Below are 15,537 nucleotides of genomic sequence, written 5' to 3' on the forward strand. Positions count from 1 at the left end.
AGCCAGTTTGGTCAGTGGAAATTCTACTAGGAAGTATTGATTCTAATAGCAAAGCAAAAATTTTGGCTAAGATTTTTACATCAACATTTAAAAAAGATATTTGGTGATATGAACTACACATATGGGGATCTTTGACCTTTTTCATAATTAAGGAAATTGAGGCTTTTCGTAGAGTTTCGGGAAGACAGGCTAGATCAAATGATTCATTGTACATATTTAACAAAAGGGGAGCCAATTGTCTAGAAAATTTCTTTAAAAATTCAGCTGGAAGGCCATCTGGCCCAGGGCTCTTGCCACTTTGCATGGCTGAAATGGCATCCTGAATTTCATTTAAAGAAATGGGGCTGTCCAGAAACTGCACAGCATCAGTACTGATGCTACCGATATAATTCCAAAAATTAATTGATTTCTTAATGATCTGACAGTCGGGTATTGTGCACTTTAAAGGATTACTTCCCTTTCAAATAAAATTTTCCTGATAATTTACTCACCTCAATGTCATCCAAAATGTTCATGTCCTTCTTTCTTCAGTTGAAAAGAAATTAAGGTTTTTAATGAAAACATTCCAGGATTTTTCTCCTTATAGTGGACTTCAATGGCCTCCAAATGGTTGAAGGTCAAAATTACAGTTTCAGTGCAGCTTCAAGGGGCTTTAAACGATACCAGAGGAGGAATAAGGGTCTTATCTAGAGAAACGATCTGTCATTTTAGAAAAAAATACAACTGTATATGCTTTATAAACACAAATAATCGCCTTGCACGAGGTTCTGCCAAAACCACACTTTCGTATTATTCAAAAAGTTTACGTTTATGTCCTATGCGTTCCCTGTTCTACTCACGGACTATTATTTTTTCTTTGTTTTTTTTTCTTTTCAATTGTTGCATCGCTTTTTGCAATGTGTATGTAGCTAAGAACCATTTAGTTATTGTCAGGCTAAGGGAATTTATGCCTCAAGTAAACTGTCAAACTGTCTAGTAAGGCAGCTAAGTCCATTAGAGCCGAAACCTTTCATCGTATCACAATAATTGTCAATAAAGCGCTCTGTAAAGTCTACTCCAGCACATCCCAAAAACTTTCAATGAGGTTAAGGTCAGTACTCAGAGGGGTCAATTCATGTGTGAAAATGATTCTTCATGCTCCCTAAACCACATTTTGTCTTGGTAGTAAAAGAAAAAGAGATCAATAGAATACATATAAATATATATAAAACCAGTTTGTAATCAATTTATTTCCAGTTGTCAAGTGAATTATGTACACTAAATCACAAGAAGGTTTTAGAATAACTTTGATAAAAGCTTTTGATTCACTTCAAATGTTGACTACTATATTTGTATATGACATCATGGAACTTTGTTAACTTAGTAAATAACAGTCCAACACTCTGATCAACAGACTTCCTGACACTAACTAATGAGAGGGGGTCATGCTGCTTTTCAGCTGTTATGTACAGTGGCCCAGTAGTGCACAACACAACTAAATTTAAAAAGCAAACAAGTTCGAAACACAACAAAATAAAGCCACAACACAACGGAAATGCTCCCAACCACTAGGGGGGTCTCCAAGCTCAGGAAAGTTAGTTGAACATGTCCGATTATAAATGTTAAAAGTAACTTTATTGAATACAAATGATATGTTTTAAGCACTTGGTCGAATTGGCAGATGTTCCCTTCATCATGCACCGTGGTAGCATGTCAAATCATTCCCAGGTATAAATATTCAGCTATAATGCACGTAGATAATTATGAATTACTATTTCATGTCGATTGTGGCGAACAGGGCGGACGAGAGCCGTGAGGGAACGGCGCGAGGCCGGTGGCGCGAGAGTTGATGAGCTCCACCTGGGAGGCGCACCGGCCTTGAGTCTCTCACGGAGGAGATCCGGGAGCATAAAAGGAGGAGCGACGACAGTGAAGGACAAGAGAGGACCAGGCCTGGACTTTACATTATGTTTTATTATGTTTGTGTGGCCGGCAAACGTCCGCGAGGGTCTGCCGGCATTACTTTCGTTTTGTTCTTTGTTTATTTTGAATTAAAGTTTCATTGAATGTTCACCGGTTCCTGCCTCCTTCTTCCCGTACATATGAACTGTGTTACATCAATATAAAGTGGTTGCATACTGTTAAACCTAATCGTGGTATTTATATCTTTGTAAAACTGCCGACTGCAAAACAGTGGCAAGGAAAACTAACTTTGAGCTCATAGAGACCCTTAGTGGTCGGGAGTATTTCCATTGTGTTGTGGCTTTTTCCGATGTGTTGTGAACTTATGTTTGCTTGTTCAGTTTAGTTGTGTTGTGCACTACTGGGGCACCGTAGTTAAGGACGTAGTCTGGCATCAATTTTAGACAGATTCCACACTCAATACATTCCCTTTGTCTTTAAGGCCACAAGCATTGAAAATCATGCTAAATACAGATACTGTACGTTTTAACAAACAACATCTGTTATAGTAATTACATAATTCCTGAGGTGTTTCCTGTCTGTAAAACTCATTCCACACTAAAGACATAAAACCATTCATACATGAATCCTCATGTATTACTCAAGGGTTTCTTTACATTTGAAACTCTTTCCACCTTAACCACATATAAGCAACTTCTCTCTTGTGTAAATTCTTATGTGCCTGTTAAAGCTTCCTTTTTGGTTGAAACTTTTTCCACACTGTTGGCAGGTAAAGGGCTTCTCTCTTGTGTGAATTCTCATGTGCCTGTTTATGCATCCTTTTTGGTTGAAACTTTTTCCACACTGTTGGCAGGTAAAGGGCTTCTCTCCGGTGTGAATTCTCATGTGGTAATCAAGCCTTCCTTTTCGGGTGAAACTTTTTCCACACTGTTGGCAGGTGAAAAGCCTCTCTCCAGTGTGAATTCTCATATGGTACTTAAGACTTTCTTTTCGTGTGAAACTTTTTCCACACTGTTGGCAGGTGAAAGACTTCTCTCCAGTGTGAACTACCATGTGATAATTAAGACTTCCTTTTTGAGTGAAACTTTTTCCACACTGTTGGCAGGTGAAAAGCCTCTCTCCTGTGTGAATTCTCATGTGGTAATTAAGAGTTGATTTTCGGCTGAAACCTTTTCCACACAGTTGGCAGGTGATAGGCTTCTCTCCAGTGTGAACAACCAAGTGGTCTACAAAGTGTCCTTTATGATAAAACATCTTTCCGCAGTGAGGACACGTGTAAGACTTATCAATGTGTATTTCCATGTGCCTGTTAAGGCTTGCCTTTCGGGTGAAACTTTTTCCACACTTTTGGCAAGTGAAAAAGTTCTCTTGAGTGTGAATTCTCATGTGGTAATTAAGAGTTTCTTTTCGGGTGAAACGTTTTCCACAGTGTTGGCAGGTGAAAGGCTTTTCTCCAGTATGAACTACCAAGTGGTCTTTAAAGTGTCCTTTATGATAAAAACTCTTTCCACACTGAGGACACGTGTAAGGCTTTTCAGTGTGAATTTCTGTTTGCCTGTTAAAGCTTGTGTTTTGATTGAATCTGTTTCCACACTGTTTGCAGCTGAAATGACTTCTAGTCCCTGTCTTTTGAGCTATCATTTGTGAGGAAGTGTTTTCAGTCTGTGAGCAACTACAAGGTTTTTCTTCAGTAATGTAATCATGATGATTATTTTGATATTTCTCTTCCATTTCATTCAGTACGTCACTCTCCTCTTTCAGTGCCATCAGGTCTAAGGTGAAGAAAGTAAGAGAAAAAAGGTTAACCCCAGTTCAACGGCACAAAGAAACAGACATCCGAACATTTAAACATGTAAAGCATCAAAAACAACTTAACCATCAAAACCATCTTATAACACTAAACTACCAAAATAAATGTTGTCTGATGTAATCTGAGAAAAATTCTCAAAATTGCTTACTTTACTTGATTTAGGACATGTCTCAAAACTGTCAAACTGGCGGTAAAACCCTTAATTATAAAAAAGATTAATTGTAGACTAATCTTCCATTTATTAGATCTTCTAAGGATTAAAAACCAAAAAAAAAAAGAAAAAGAAAGAAAGAAACAAAGAAAGAAAGAAAGAAAGAAAGAAAAAAGAAACTAGGGCAACCTTCCCGCTCAACCATCATACCAAAAACTCTTTATTATTAGGCAGAATATGTTTGTTATAACTTTATAACTTTGGAATGACCCAACATGATGGTCCAAACATCACTTACAGTTGGAGTTACAAATCCCCAATCAACCAAACATGAAACCAAAACACTCACAGATGCTAGCAAAAGAACACAGAACAAAACAAGATAAAAACAAAACAATGATATAAAAATAACCAACATACAGAAAATTAGTGTCTTCTGAACCATGTTCAATTTTCAACAGTATTTGTGAAGAATTCCAATTAGGATTTAAGTCCAATCATTGCATAAAAACTTTGTTGAAGTTACAAATTACCTGCTTTTACCATCTGATTGTGTATCAAAGCAAAATAATGACAAATGTCTTTGAAACTAGGGATGTCACGAGAACCGATACTTTATCTTTTCAGTATCAACATTTTAAAATCCTGACCGTACTTGTTTTTTTACAGTAACGTAAGTATCGATGGTACCAAACACTTATGCACTGTAGCATGTAGGTTGAACCCAAAGAGATTATATTATCTTGCTATCAAAGAATGCTTCACTGAGCAATCAGATTTGATCAAAAATATCTTAATTTGTGTTCCGAAGATGGACTTAGGGGTGTGGAACGACATGAGGGTGACAGAATTTTCATTTTTGGGCAAACTAATCTTTTAATCCTTTATATGCATAGAAGTCTGCGAAATGTATTGTCTATGACAGAGGTTCTCAACTCCAGTCCTCGGGACCCACTGCTCTGCACATTTTGTATGTGTCTCTTATCTGACACACTCAGTTCAGTTCATGGAGCTCTCTCCTTGAGAGCTGATGATCTGAATCAGGTGCATTAAATAAGGGAGACATACAAAATGTGCATAGCAGTGGGTCCTGAGGACTGGAGTTGAGAACCACTTGATATGATGATACTGTAATTATTGTTTTAATGACGTGCAAGCTGAACTGATGTATGCCCAATTGATGTATCCCCATACATCAGGATACATCGGCATTTTTGCCACGATTAATTATTGTTTTATATTTTTTTATCCTATGATGTAGTTGTATTGAATAAAAAAATTAAACCACAGCAGAGCAGAGTCTCCGAGCAACTCAAAGTTTAATTAATGAATCAATAAAGACAGTCACTTGCTTTGTTCCTGAATGAATTGGCCTTTGGAAAGGTCTCCGGAATGGCCGTGCAAAGCTATGGAAAGTGGGAGTGTAGAGAGTGGGAAAAGGAATGAAAACTATCCCCAGTGAAGGCACCGACACAACAGCCAGTAGCTACGTTTCAATCCAAAGCTGCATATTTAACTTGTGCACAAATTTTGAATATCGCATAAAACATTTTGAATAAAGCCTTGTTTCCTTCCAGCGAGTCGAAGAGAACAAAAACAAATACTTCTTTTTATGCACATTTTTAGAATTTATACGCATCTTACCGTTTCCATCTATTTTCCATTTTTTTATGCAATAACCCAAAATGTGCATAAAAATAGGTGGATGGAAACACAGCTAGTGTCACAGATCCTCAACAAAACCATTTCCATACTGGTGTGATGAATCCAATCTTCAACCAGATGGATCTGGATTAAATCATTTGACTGTTGCGAACCTAATCGGACCTGTAACACTGGTTGAACCATAATCATGCACTGTTCATGTTGGCCAGAAGAGAACTGGCCCCCCGACCAATGTTGCCAAGTTCACGGTTTTACTCATGGAATTGGGCTACTTTTACACTGTTGCCGCGGGTTGTTTTTCATATCCGTAGGCTGAATCGATCCAAAATAACGTGATATTTAGTCCCTGGAATGCAAATTTTACTAGGGGAGCCCCACCAGAAAAGCTAATTTTACCCCCCAGTACGCAATCGGGCTAGTTGAGGAGCAATTGGGTGGGTTTTGTTGTGAAAACCAGGCAACCCTGCCCCCGACTGAGCCTGGTTTCTCCCAAAGTTTTTTCTCGCCTTTTGGCTTTTGGGGACGCAGCAGCTGGATTTCTTACTAGTACCAGAAAGTATGACCATATTACCAATAAACTGCATATTATACTGTCCTAAAACATAGGCGAGGAGTGCTACGTCGACAACCTCACCATCTTAGTGCATCCCCCATCTACAACTTTTTAGAAGTTGTATATTTATTATGTATTTTGATGTGCTAAATTAAAATGAGACAATTATAACACATGATTGGCCAATGTATATCGTGTAGATTTATAGGACTACCTCCCGTCCTGTTTATCGAACACTTTCAGCAATCAGTTATAAATAATAATAATAATAATAATAATAATAATAATAAAATCATCGCGTCATTGTCCAGCAATAGTCTTCAAGCACTGGTGGGCTCCATTTGAAGTCACACAAGTTTAAAGCATGATTGACATGTTTGTAAACCAAACAGTCATTGTTTTATTCAGCATCATGTTTAGGGGAGTGGAACTGTAAAGTCGATGTCGCTACAATAACAGACCGGCGTGTAATCTCTCGGACGTATTTTAAAGTGTTTACGCCCATGAAAAACTTCTCAAACTTTTGAAAATCAAGTGTTATTTTATCCTGATGCGCTATCATTGTCACAGATGTAAACACAACCTTCTTCCGTCACAAAATTTGTATAGTGCTGCTAATTTTATTTGTTGGTCTTATATAAAACCCTGATAAAATAGTTCCAGTGTGTGTCATACTTTTTGAACATTTACAGCAAATTTTAACAAAAACTGATAACAGTTACAATTTCAATTTAATGTGATTCTTACATCTCACAAGTGTTTCTGCTTCATGAACTTCTGATGCTTCATTTAAAGCTGAACCTGATAGAAGATGTGAAAGTCAAAACAAGTGTTTATTTAGAGCTCAATTTTTGTCTTTGATTTGAACTGTTTGGGTCTTAATGTGACGTAAAAAAAAAAAAATCTTATTCAATTCAAAATTATGTTCAGATATGTTAAAGTGTATTATGATAATAAGTGCTGAGCTCGTTGTCTTTTGTCTTCCGATATGTATTTCCATAGCGATCTTACATAATTTGATTTCATTAAAAAAAAAAAAAAACTGTTGCACATTGCAAAGTCACATGGCGGCATCAGACTGCTTCAAAGTGATTATCAATCAATCAATAGCGCAATTTAAACAAATAATGAACTCACATGAACCGTTTCAAATATGTTTTAGTACCTTTATTTGATCTTGAGAGTTTGAAAATGCTTTGCTCTCAATAGAGGCCTAAATAAGCCATCGGATTATATCAACAATATCTTAATTTGCATTCGAAAGATGAACGAAGGTCTTACAGGTGTAGAACGACATGAGGGTGAGTAATAAATGAAATTATTTTGGGTGAACTAACCCTTTAAAAGAAAAAATATTGCTTAAAATCACATTATTTGTTGTTTGTCACATGTTTGTCACATGTAGTAGACTATTTTTGTGCCAAGGGTAATAGGAAGATTTTCCACCTGGCTACCACTGCAAGTATATTTCAAACTACTGGGAAGCGCTATAAATGCAGTCTCCATGTTTCTGTTAGGCCCTCCTCACCATTCCTGTTTTCTAACACACACTCACAGCATTCAGCCAGATTGTGGCTGTCAGGGCAGAAACAAAAGCTGCTGTTCTCCGTATGTTTTTCCGTTATCTCCGGGCCCATTCACATGTAAATTGCTTATTTTGTTCATTAGATCAAAGTTCTGAAAAAGCCTTACATTTACCCACCCACAGTCCCTCCCCTCGAAGAAATCAGGACAGAAGTGGTTGAAACACCAGTATGTATCTCCCTCATCCGCTTGTAATCCGATCGAGCAAAACATCTTAATACCAGGTGAAAACAGGGCCTTAGATACTGTTGCATAATTAAGTTAAAGATTAATTGTTTTCATTATTTCTAATTCAGAAGTTGATTTTGGGTTTAATTTTATAGAAAATAATGTCTGAAATATTTTTCCATTTTTGTCACAATAACGAACACCAAATAACCAGGATCTTCTCAAGTTGAAGGCAGCATTAGTATTTGTCTGGTCAGGTGATCAACATGTCTGACCTGCATCATGTCAAATAAAAACACTTTAATATATTAGGACATTCTTCACAAATATCACTCATTTCTGTAGAGCTGGACTCAGTTTTGGGAATGAAACCAACCTGTTTGTTCCTCAGTTTCTTCTCGTTTCACATTGAATGTTTCTTCAATCTTTATGTCTTCAGTCTCCTCTTTAATAATCGCCATCTTTAAGTCTTCACTCTCTTCTTTAATAAACTCCATCTTTATAATAGTGTGTCACGTGGATCTCAGTCGCTTCACCAGGAGTTTTTCTGTGTTTAAGATGAGAATAATTAACAGAAAGAAAAATAAATCCAAACTAAATCTCTGGGTTTTTCTTGTAATTGTGATTTATATTGTGTATTAAATTATTCGCATGTCACATTTAATAGAGTACATTTTCATGAAAACATTTGCAGTTGGTTTGTTCTCGTTTTCAGCAGCAGGTGACATCAGCGTCCGGCGATTCGAATCAATTAAAATTTTACAAAGCAATTGATTCAACTGACTCGCAGATTCAAAAAGTTTCTCTCCTCACTTATTTCCTGTAAATTAATTCGTGTTTACGATAAACTGATTCACGTTAGACGGCGAAATGAGACGCACATTTTCTGTTATCATGGATTTCTCATGGATGCGATTTACTTCCAAAAATAACGCATATTAATGTTAAATAAAGCATTGCAACGTTTCAGGAGTTTTAACTCTACATGGCTAAAAAAAACAATTAAATTGACTCAACAGTTTGCACTGATTTAAACACTTTAAATGCGTAAAAACACAAACCTTTCTCCATCTGAATCACAACAGATGCTGAAGCGCGGCGCAGTCTTATGACATCACACCACCAGACCAAAATAAAAGTCCCGTTGACTATCTATCTATCTATCTATCTATCTATCTATCTATCTATCTATCTATCTATCTATCTATCTATCTATCTATCTATCTATCCCCAATAAAATATTAGGAACTACCAATGAAATAGTGTAATATTTTGTTTAATAGGCAAAACTGAAAAGTGTTTGGATGTAGGAACCATTTATACCAGATATTACAGTATTAATATGCAAATAGCTACAAATGTAAAAATACACATTAAAGACAGTGTATGACTAATTAAAGTATTGAGTCATTTAGATATAAGACATTTTAATTCAAATAACGATAAGGTGCTCCTCCACCTCCTCATTTGTTGCTTTCAACTCCCCTGATCTTACATTTACCCAGAAGTTTTGAAAGGGTTCTTGGTGAAATCTGTCCTCTGTCCTTCTTCCCCACATCTCCTGCCAAGGCTGTTTCCAGCACCTCATACACTTTGTGATAAAACCTCTGCCACTGCTTCTTTGCCATTGCAGTGGGCCACTCCTACACATGTCCTGTCCAGGTCATCTAATGTTCTGATGTATCTTCAGAACCCTCTTATTTTTACATATTCCAACATACAGACCCAGGATAATTCAATAAGCTTTTCCATGGTCAATTGTCCATCATGTGTGGTCCTAACAATGATCTGTCCTGTAGAGCGATCATCCTCCCCTGCTCTCACTCGACCTCTCACTCGATCTTGTAATGTACCTTTCCATACCAATTAGTAATGAGTTCCTCCTCGTAAAGGTTGTGAACAAACATTATTATGTGATGTTTTATAAAGGAGCAGTTAAAGGAATTACAAGAAAGTTACATTAATGGACGAACTGGATGATGTTTAAGTATCGACTTTGATAGGTAGGTCACATTTAGGTGTTATAAAGCTACGCGTTACTGTATTGTTCTGAACATAAAACAACCCTGTTTATAAGATGAACCCTTGGAAATTGAGGACCATATTGTGTCTTTTATGAAGAAAATGCTTTTCATATTTTATTTTTTATATTGAAAGTAAATACTGGAAAAATGTACCAACAATTACATTTAAAAATAAACTCTTTATGCCAATATATTAAAATAGAACCTATAGTTCTCATTTCCAGTAGATTTCACCTTGACTGATTTCTCACCTTTTTATGTACAGTGACACATTCATGTCCCCTGGATCAGAGAGGTGTTTGATTCGCATTACTTATCTGATCCAGGGGACATGAATGTTTTTTCCTTAAGCCAAATGTATAGTGCTGAAAGGACATAAGTTGAAGTCAGAGGGCAATCGCTGGGCAATACTTGCTGCTTCAAAGCGGCTGCTTCGAAGACAGTAACAGGCAAGTGTGTCAGTACATAGCCGAAATAAGAAACGAGGAGCCTAGCTGGTGGGTATTTCCAGCTCTCTGGCAATATCCAGTGCCACTTTCAATCCATTTACACTCTGACACACTGTATTTCTTGGCTGCTTAATGAGTTGTTTGATGACTCCTCTGCGTTTATCAGTCCTGGGGGGCACACACGTTTTACACATATTTGGCGCTCCCTATTGTTGCGGATGTATTATTGACACGTAAAGTGTTGACAAAGTGTAGCCTAATTTTTCAGATGTTTTCCAAAAAGAAGGAAAAAACATATATGGTAATATATAGTGTCAGCTTAGTGTACATGTTGACAGTGATCTCAACATTTTTTTAACTGTTTTACATGGACAAGAGACAAAATAACGAGATGCAAAGCTTGACCTGTCAAAGTTAAATCCTAGTATATTTATTAGCTGAAATTGAATCTAGTTTTATTAATAATTGGGTTGTCTTTATAAATGCCAACATTGATGAGGCCTTGCTTCACACCCTCAGTCATGATGATTTAAGAGATCTTTTTCCTGGGCCTGAACACTCTCTCAGGGGGAAACGAAGGTGGGCTCTTAGTATCCCAGAGGTAACTGTTACCTACTTTGTTAAATAACACCCAGAACAAGACGTGTGGTTTCTAATTGGCTCTGTAAATACTTATTTTTTCATTTTTTTAGAATGAGAATCCCACCTTACCAGACAAAGCTGGCCATAGTGAAACAAGAACTGTGTCTGCATTTTGAGGAATAGCTCCAATCAAGAATCCACTCCATCGGGAAAGAAAAGCTCATAGAAGACCCTGCAAAGAGCAGGAATGCGTCACGTCCAAAGAGCCGAGGCGCTGGTTGGTGAGGAACACATCACCGGCATGATTTCCATTTTGAGAGCAAGCCAGCAAGAAGAGGAGGTCTGGTACCCTCTCAAGCATGAAGTCACTGCAACAACTAGAAGAATAGTGGCATATTATCCCATGCTAAAAGATAAAAACAAAACTTTGATGACTGGATCACCAGAGAAGACAACTAAAGACTGAAAAAAGGATTACATGGGTACGTTTCTCAGAGGTAGTTAGTCAGTTTAGTAGTTCTTGGTAGGAATGATGAGACCAGACAAAAGGTGCACTGACTTGTGAGCTTAAACAGAAAGGTGCTGATGAAGGTAATAACAGACAGGTGTGGTGATTGTGGAGTGTGGAGTGTGAGCCAGGAGGGGTTTTGGGAAATGTAGTATGCTGAGGTGACTGGACTGGTAGATGAAAATCGTGACAATTTTATATTCTAGATACATTATTATCCAAATTATTTTGATTTTTATAATGCAAAAATTAGCTTCCCTTTAAACTAGATTCACCTTTAAATGTTTAATAATTGTTGATTTTCAAAGCACTAAACCGAGGTACCATCCAAAACATTCTGGGAACCCATAGCTGTGTCCAATTTAGGGTCTGCATCCTCCAGAGGTCATATTTGAAGGCTGCATATGTCATTGAGTCAGTCTCATTTGAGAAAATTAATTGTTAGATTGCAAATGAATAAAGAAATTATAGTATTTTACACCTCACAAGAAATAACTGTCAATTTTATTACTGTTACATTTCTTACATGATACCGACACTATGACATATACAGCCTTCAAAATTTGATCTCCGGAAGACGCAGCCCCTGATTTGGGACACAGTTATAGTGTGCTAAGTTGACTGGATTGGTGAATGTAGATTGTGACAGTACTCCCACCCCCCTTCCGGAAAGCGCAACTCTGCACAAAACAGAATCCTGGGTTATCCTGAGTTCGGAGAAGTGAGCGTAATCCTGGCTGAATTAGGGGAAATGAGTTGATTCTGGAGCTGACTCATGGGTTAGAATAGACTCATGGTCAGGAGTTAAATCTCAGATGGACTCATAGACTGGATTGATTTCTGTATTGAACTGACAAGAAGGAGCGGGCTTCAGAGAGGACACAGTGGCTGCGTCCGAAAACTGGAAAATGCTGCCTTCCGAGGACACATTTCAAGGTAGTAAGGCATCAAGGCACGTCCAAATCCAATGTTAGCTTCACTTCCTCTCTCATGAGATACCTTCCTCAGATCGATTTTTGAAGGAAGCATAGATGTATCCTTAGCTGCCTTTGATATCCCACAATCCTGTGCTTTCCATTCTGTGACAGTCGAGCTAGAAAAATAAAGATGGCGTCCAAAAGTTGCGTTTGCTGCTCAGTTTGTGTATAAATGTACGATTTTGATCAACATATTTCAATTTTGATATCATTTCTATCGAGAAATTACTACTGTAGTAATTAAATATTTGTTTAGTTCTTACCAAAGCTCGCGCTATATTGCTGTAGATCATTAAACTGTTACGCTGCCTCAGAAGTCTGTCCGAAATCAATTTCGTGAGGTACCTTCATGCACAAATGCTGCCGTACAAGTCATTCTCTTATAAGATAGCGAGGCAGCAAGACAGCTACCTAGGTTTTCGGACGCAGCCATTGACCGGAGATGACTCTGAAAGGTGCTGATGACGGTAATCGCAGAAAGATGTGGTGATTGTGGAGTGTGAGCAGGTGTGAGCCAGGAGGGATTCTGGGAAATGTAGTGTGCTGAGGTGACTGGACTGGTGAATGGAGATTGAGACAATTATATAATCCAAATACATTATCCAAATTATTTTGATTTTTATAATGCAAAAATTAGCTTCCCTTTAAACTAGATTCACCTTTAAATGTTTAATAATTGTTGATTTTCTAGTTTTCTTTAATGTGAGGACAAATGTAAAAAAATGACAAACCTGTTAAATTTTGCATGCACCACACATGCAGATTCCTACACAATGTATCTTTAATTTGGCCAAATGTTTTATTTAACGCCATGTGAGCTAACTCGACTATATTCATGGCAAGATTTTTTTATTTATTTTAAGAAAAATTAAATTCGATTTTTAAATGTGATCTTAAATTTAAAAAAAATCTGGCCTTCATTAAAAATCTTTTCATAAATGTCAACAGAAAAATAAAGAATTTTAACAGATATAAAACTAACAATCCATCAAAATATGCTTCAGTGATAATGGATTCTAGCACAAGGGGCATAAAGGAGGATCTTCACAGAACAGAAACATATGGGTTAGTCTGGAGTGCCCGATCTAACAGTGTGTAGACAATATGATCCCAGCAATTTTTTAAAGTGGACACAACATTTTGCACCAACCACAGAAATGTTTTATTTTAAAAGTTTGTTTGTTGTACATTTATGCCATTCAGCTTGCCATTTCTTACAAATGTAATTGTTTATAATTGGTCTGAAGGTGGAATTTGGCATTTTTGAGCTTTGAAGATGAAGCTTCGGTAACACTTAGCCACCATCAGCTTGCCCTTTCCCTGTATTACTACAATGCCCTGGTACCCAACAAAAAATGACTTTAAAATTCTGCGCCTCCAAGAGCTGCAAACTATTTAAAATTTCCACAAATGCCAAGTGTTCAATTTGGCCAAAATTAAACAGGTAATTCTCCAAGCATAGGTTCTGTTGAATGAATGTGTTTGTGTCAAACTTGGCAGAACGATTTTTCATAATTTAACTTGTGCATTTGTTTCCTCAATCTTGCATGCTTCGTTTGTTGGTGCAGCTCACGTGTAATCGGAGATGACCGCTGTAATAATAATAATAATAGGCTTTCACATAAAAGATTATTCAATTCTGTATTTTCCATATTTGTTTCCTTTTTTTTTTCATTCCTAAGCGGTCCTCTTTCAGACAGCCAACTTCTCATTGTAGGTTTTGTTTTTGTTTTCTCGTTCAGTAAGATGGGGCATGTTAAACAGCCCATGGGTTGCGTTAGATTTGTTTTCCTCAGTCAAATCAGTTCATCAGTCATCAGTTCAGTCCAGATGACTCAGAAATATATTAGGTATGAAAGAAGGAAAACTGTAAGCTGAACTGAAATCAGTGTAGATGAATCAAATCATTATATCATGCAAAGAAAGGTGAGGAATAAGACTTTTATTAGTTGCTTGTATGCTGTGGGACTGTGATCTCAAAGGCACAGATGTCTGTATGAATGGGCTTCAATATTTGTAGTTTATTAGAGTAGGTGGAGTAGGGCATCAGCTGATCGCCACCTGATATTGTTATATTGCTATCAGCGGTCTGCCTGAACTACACTTGAATTCCATTGATCACTTAACCCCTTTTTTTTTTTTTTTACTTTCTATGACTTAACAGATTTATTTAAATATAAAATCTTCTATAATCTGTTACCCATGAAATGATAACATTAACTTGGATCTTGATTTTTTTTTTTTTTTTTTATTCCTCTTGTGCAGAACTCACAATATACATATTTGGTCATTGTTGTTGTTTAATTTTAGTTGAGTATTTACGTGTATGTGTGTGTGTGTGTGGTCAAACACGCTGGGAATATATATATATAGTTTCAAGTTATAGTTTCAAACTGAAATAGTTATAGAAGTTGAGTGATGATTAACATGAGAACAACATGGCTTTCTCTCTCAGTGTATACTATATGCAACCTTTTTTTTTCTTTCCGCAAATCACAGAAAAATCGTTCTGCCAAGTTTTAATTTCTACATTATTATCCATAAATGTGCATCAGTTTTTAGCCAAGCTCATTTTTGTTTTTGTCCACATGCAGTTGCGTTAGCCTATATTATGCATATGCAAGAGTATTTGGAGAATATAAATACACTGTGCTGTAGAGCTGCATGATTAATTGTTAAAAGAATATGATTTCAATTAAGACAATGATTCTCCTATGTCCATTAAACCTTTGACAAAAGAACCCAGAACATTCATTCCTACCCATGCCGCTGCCCCAGAGAGAGCAGTTGTATGAAACAGCTTCAGTCATTTAAACCAAAAAGTATTGTCATTTCTGTCTTACAAATATTCAGATTATCACAGAAGTACTTTGTAGTTTGCATATGAACACTGATGCCTACAGTAGTAATCAAAATAGAGCAAATCACCTTTTAAAAGTAACTCGTCTCTTTAAACAATGTTTGAATCTATGACATTGTTACGCCACCAGATGGCGACAAATGAATGATGAAAATGTATTTGTCATTGATTGATTAATTCAAGAGATTTGTTCAAAATCACTGATTCATCCAGTAATGAAACAAGTGAAGTCTTTATGAGCGAGTCATTGAATCATTCTTTCAAAGTGATTTTTTAAAAATAATTCATTCAAATTAATTAAACA

At 36.7% G+C, this 15,537-nt stretch overlaps 1 protein-coding gene across 1 annotated transcript; it reads right to left on the bottom strand.

Annotated features, from left to right (window-relative positions):
• Window positions 1-1,220: 1,220 nt before the first annotated feature.
• On the bottom strand, window positions 1,221-8,941 carry LOC137024911 (gastrula zinc finger protein XlCGF57.1-like). The gene is made up of 3 exons (XM_067392865.1): window positions 8,895-8,941; window positions 8,210-8,380; window positions 1,221-3,674 (listed from the first exon to the last, which is right to left on the bottom strand). Exons 2-3 carry the CDS (start codon window positions 8,328-8,330, stop codon window positions 2,578-2,580), a joined length of 1,218 nt encoding a protein of 405 aa, XP_067248966.1. The 5' UTR covers window positions 8,331-8,380; window positions 8,895-8,941; the 3' UTR covers window positions 1,221-2,577.
• Window positions 8,942-15,537: the final 6,596 nt, after the last annotated feature.

This window comes from Chanodichthys erythropterus, chromosome 8 (assembly GCF_024489055.1).
Source record: "Chanodichthys erythropterus isolate Z2021 chromosome 8, ASM2448905v1, whole genome shotgun sequence".
Classification (NCBI taxonomy): Eukaryota; Metazoa; Chordata; class Actinopteri; order Cypriniformes; family Xenocyprididae; genus Chanodichthys; species Chanodichthys erythropterus.

What these genes read in the sequence shown, in the direction of transcription:
- LOC137024911 (XM_067392865.1), bottom strand. Translation starts at nt 8,330, where the DNA reads ATGGAGTTTATTAAAGAAGAGAGTGAAGACTTAAAGATGGCGATTATT. An exon ending in AGAAACTGAGGAACAAACAG is followed by an intron (nt 3,675 to 8,209) that starts GTTGGTTTCATT and finishes TCTTCACCTTAG; the next exon opens with ACCTGATGGCACTGAAAGAG.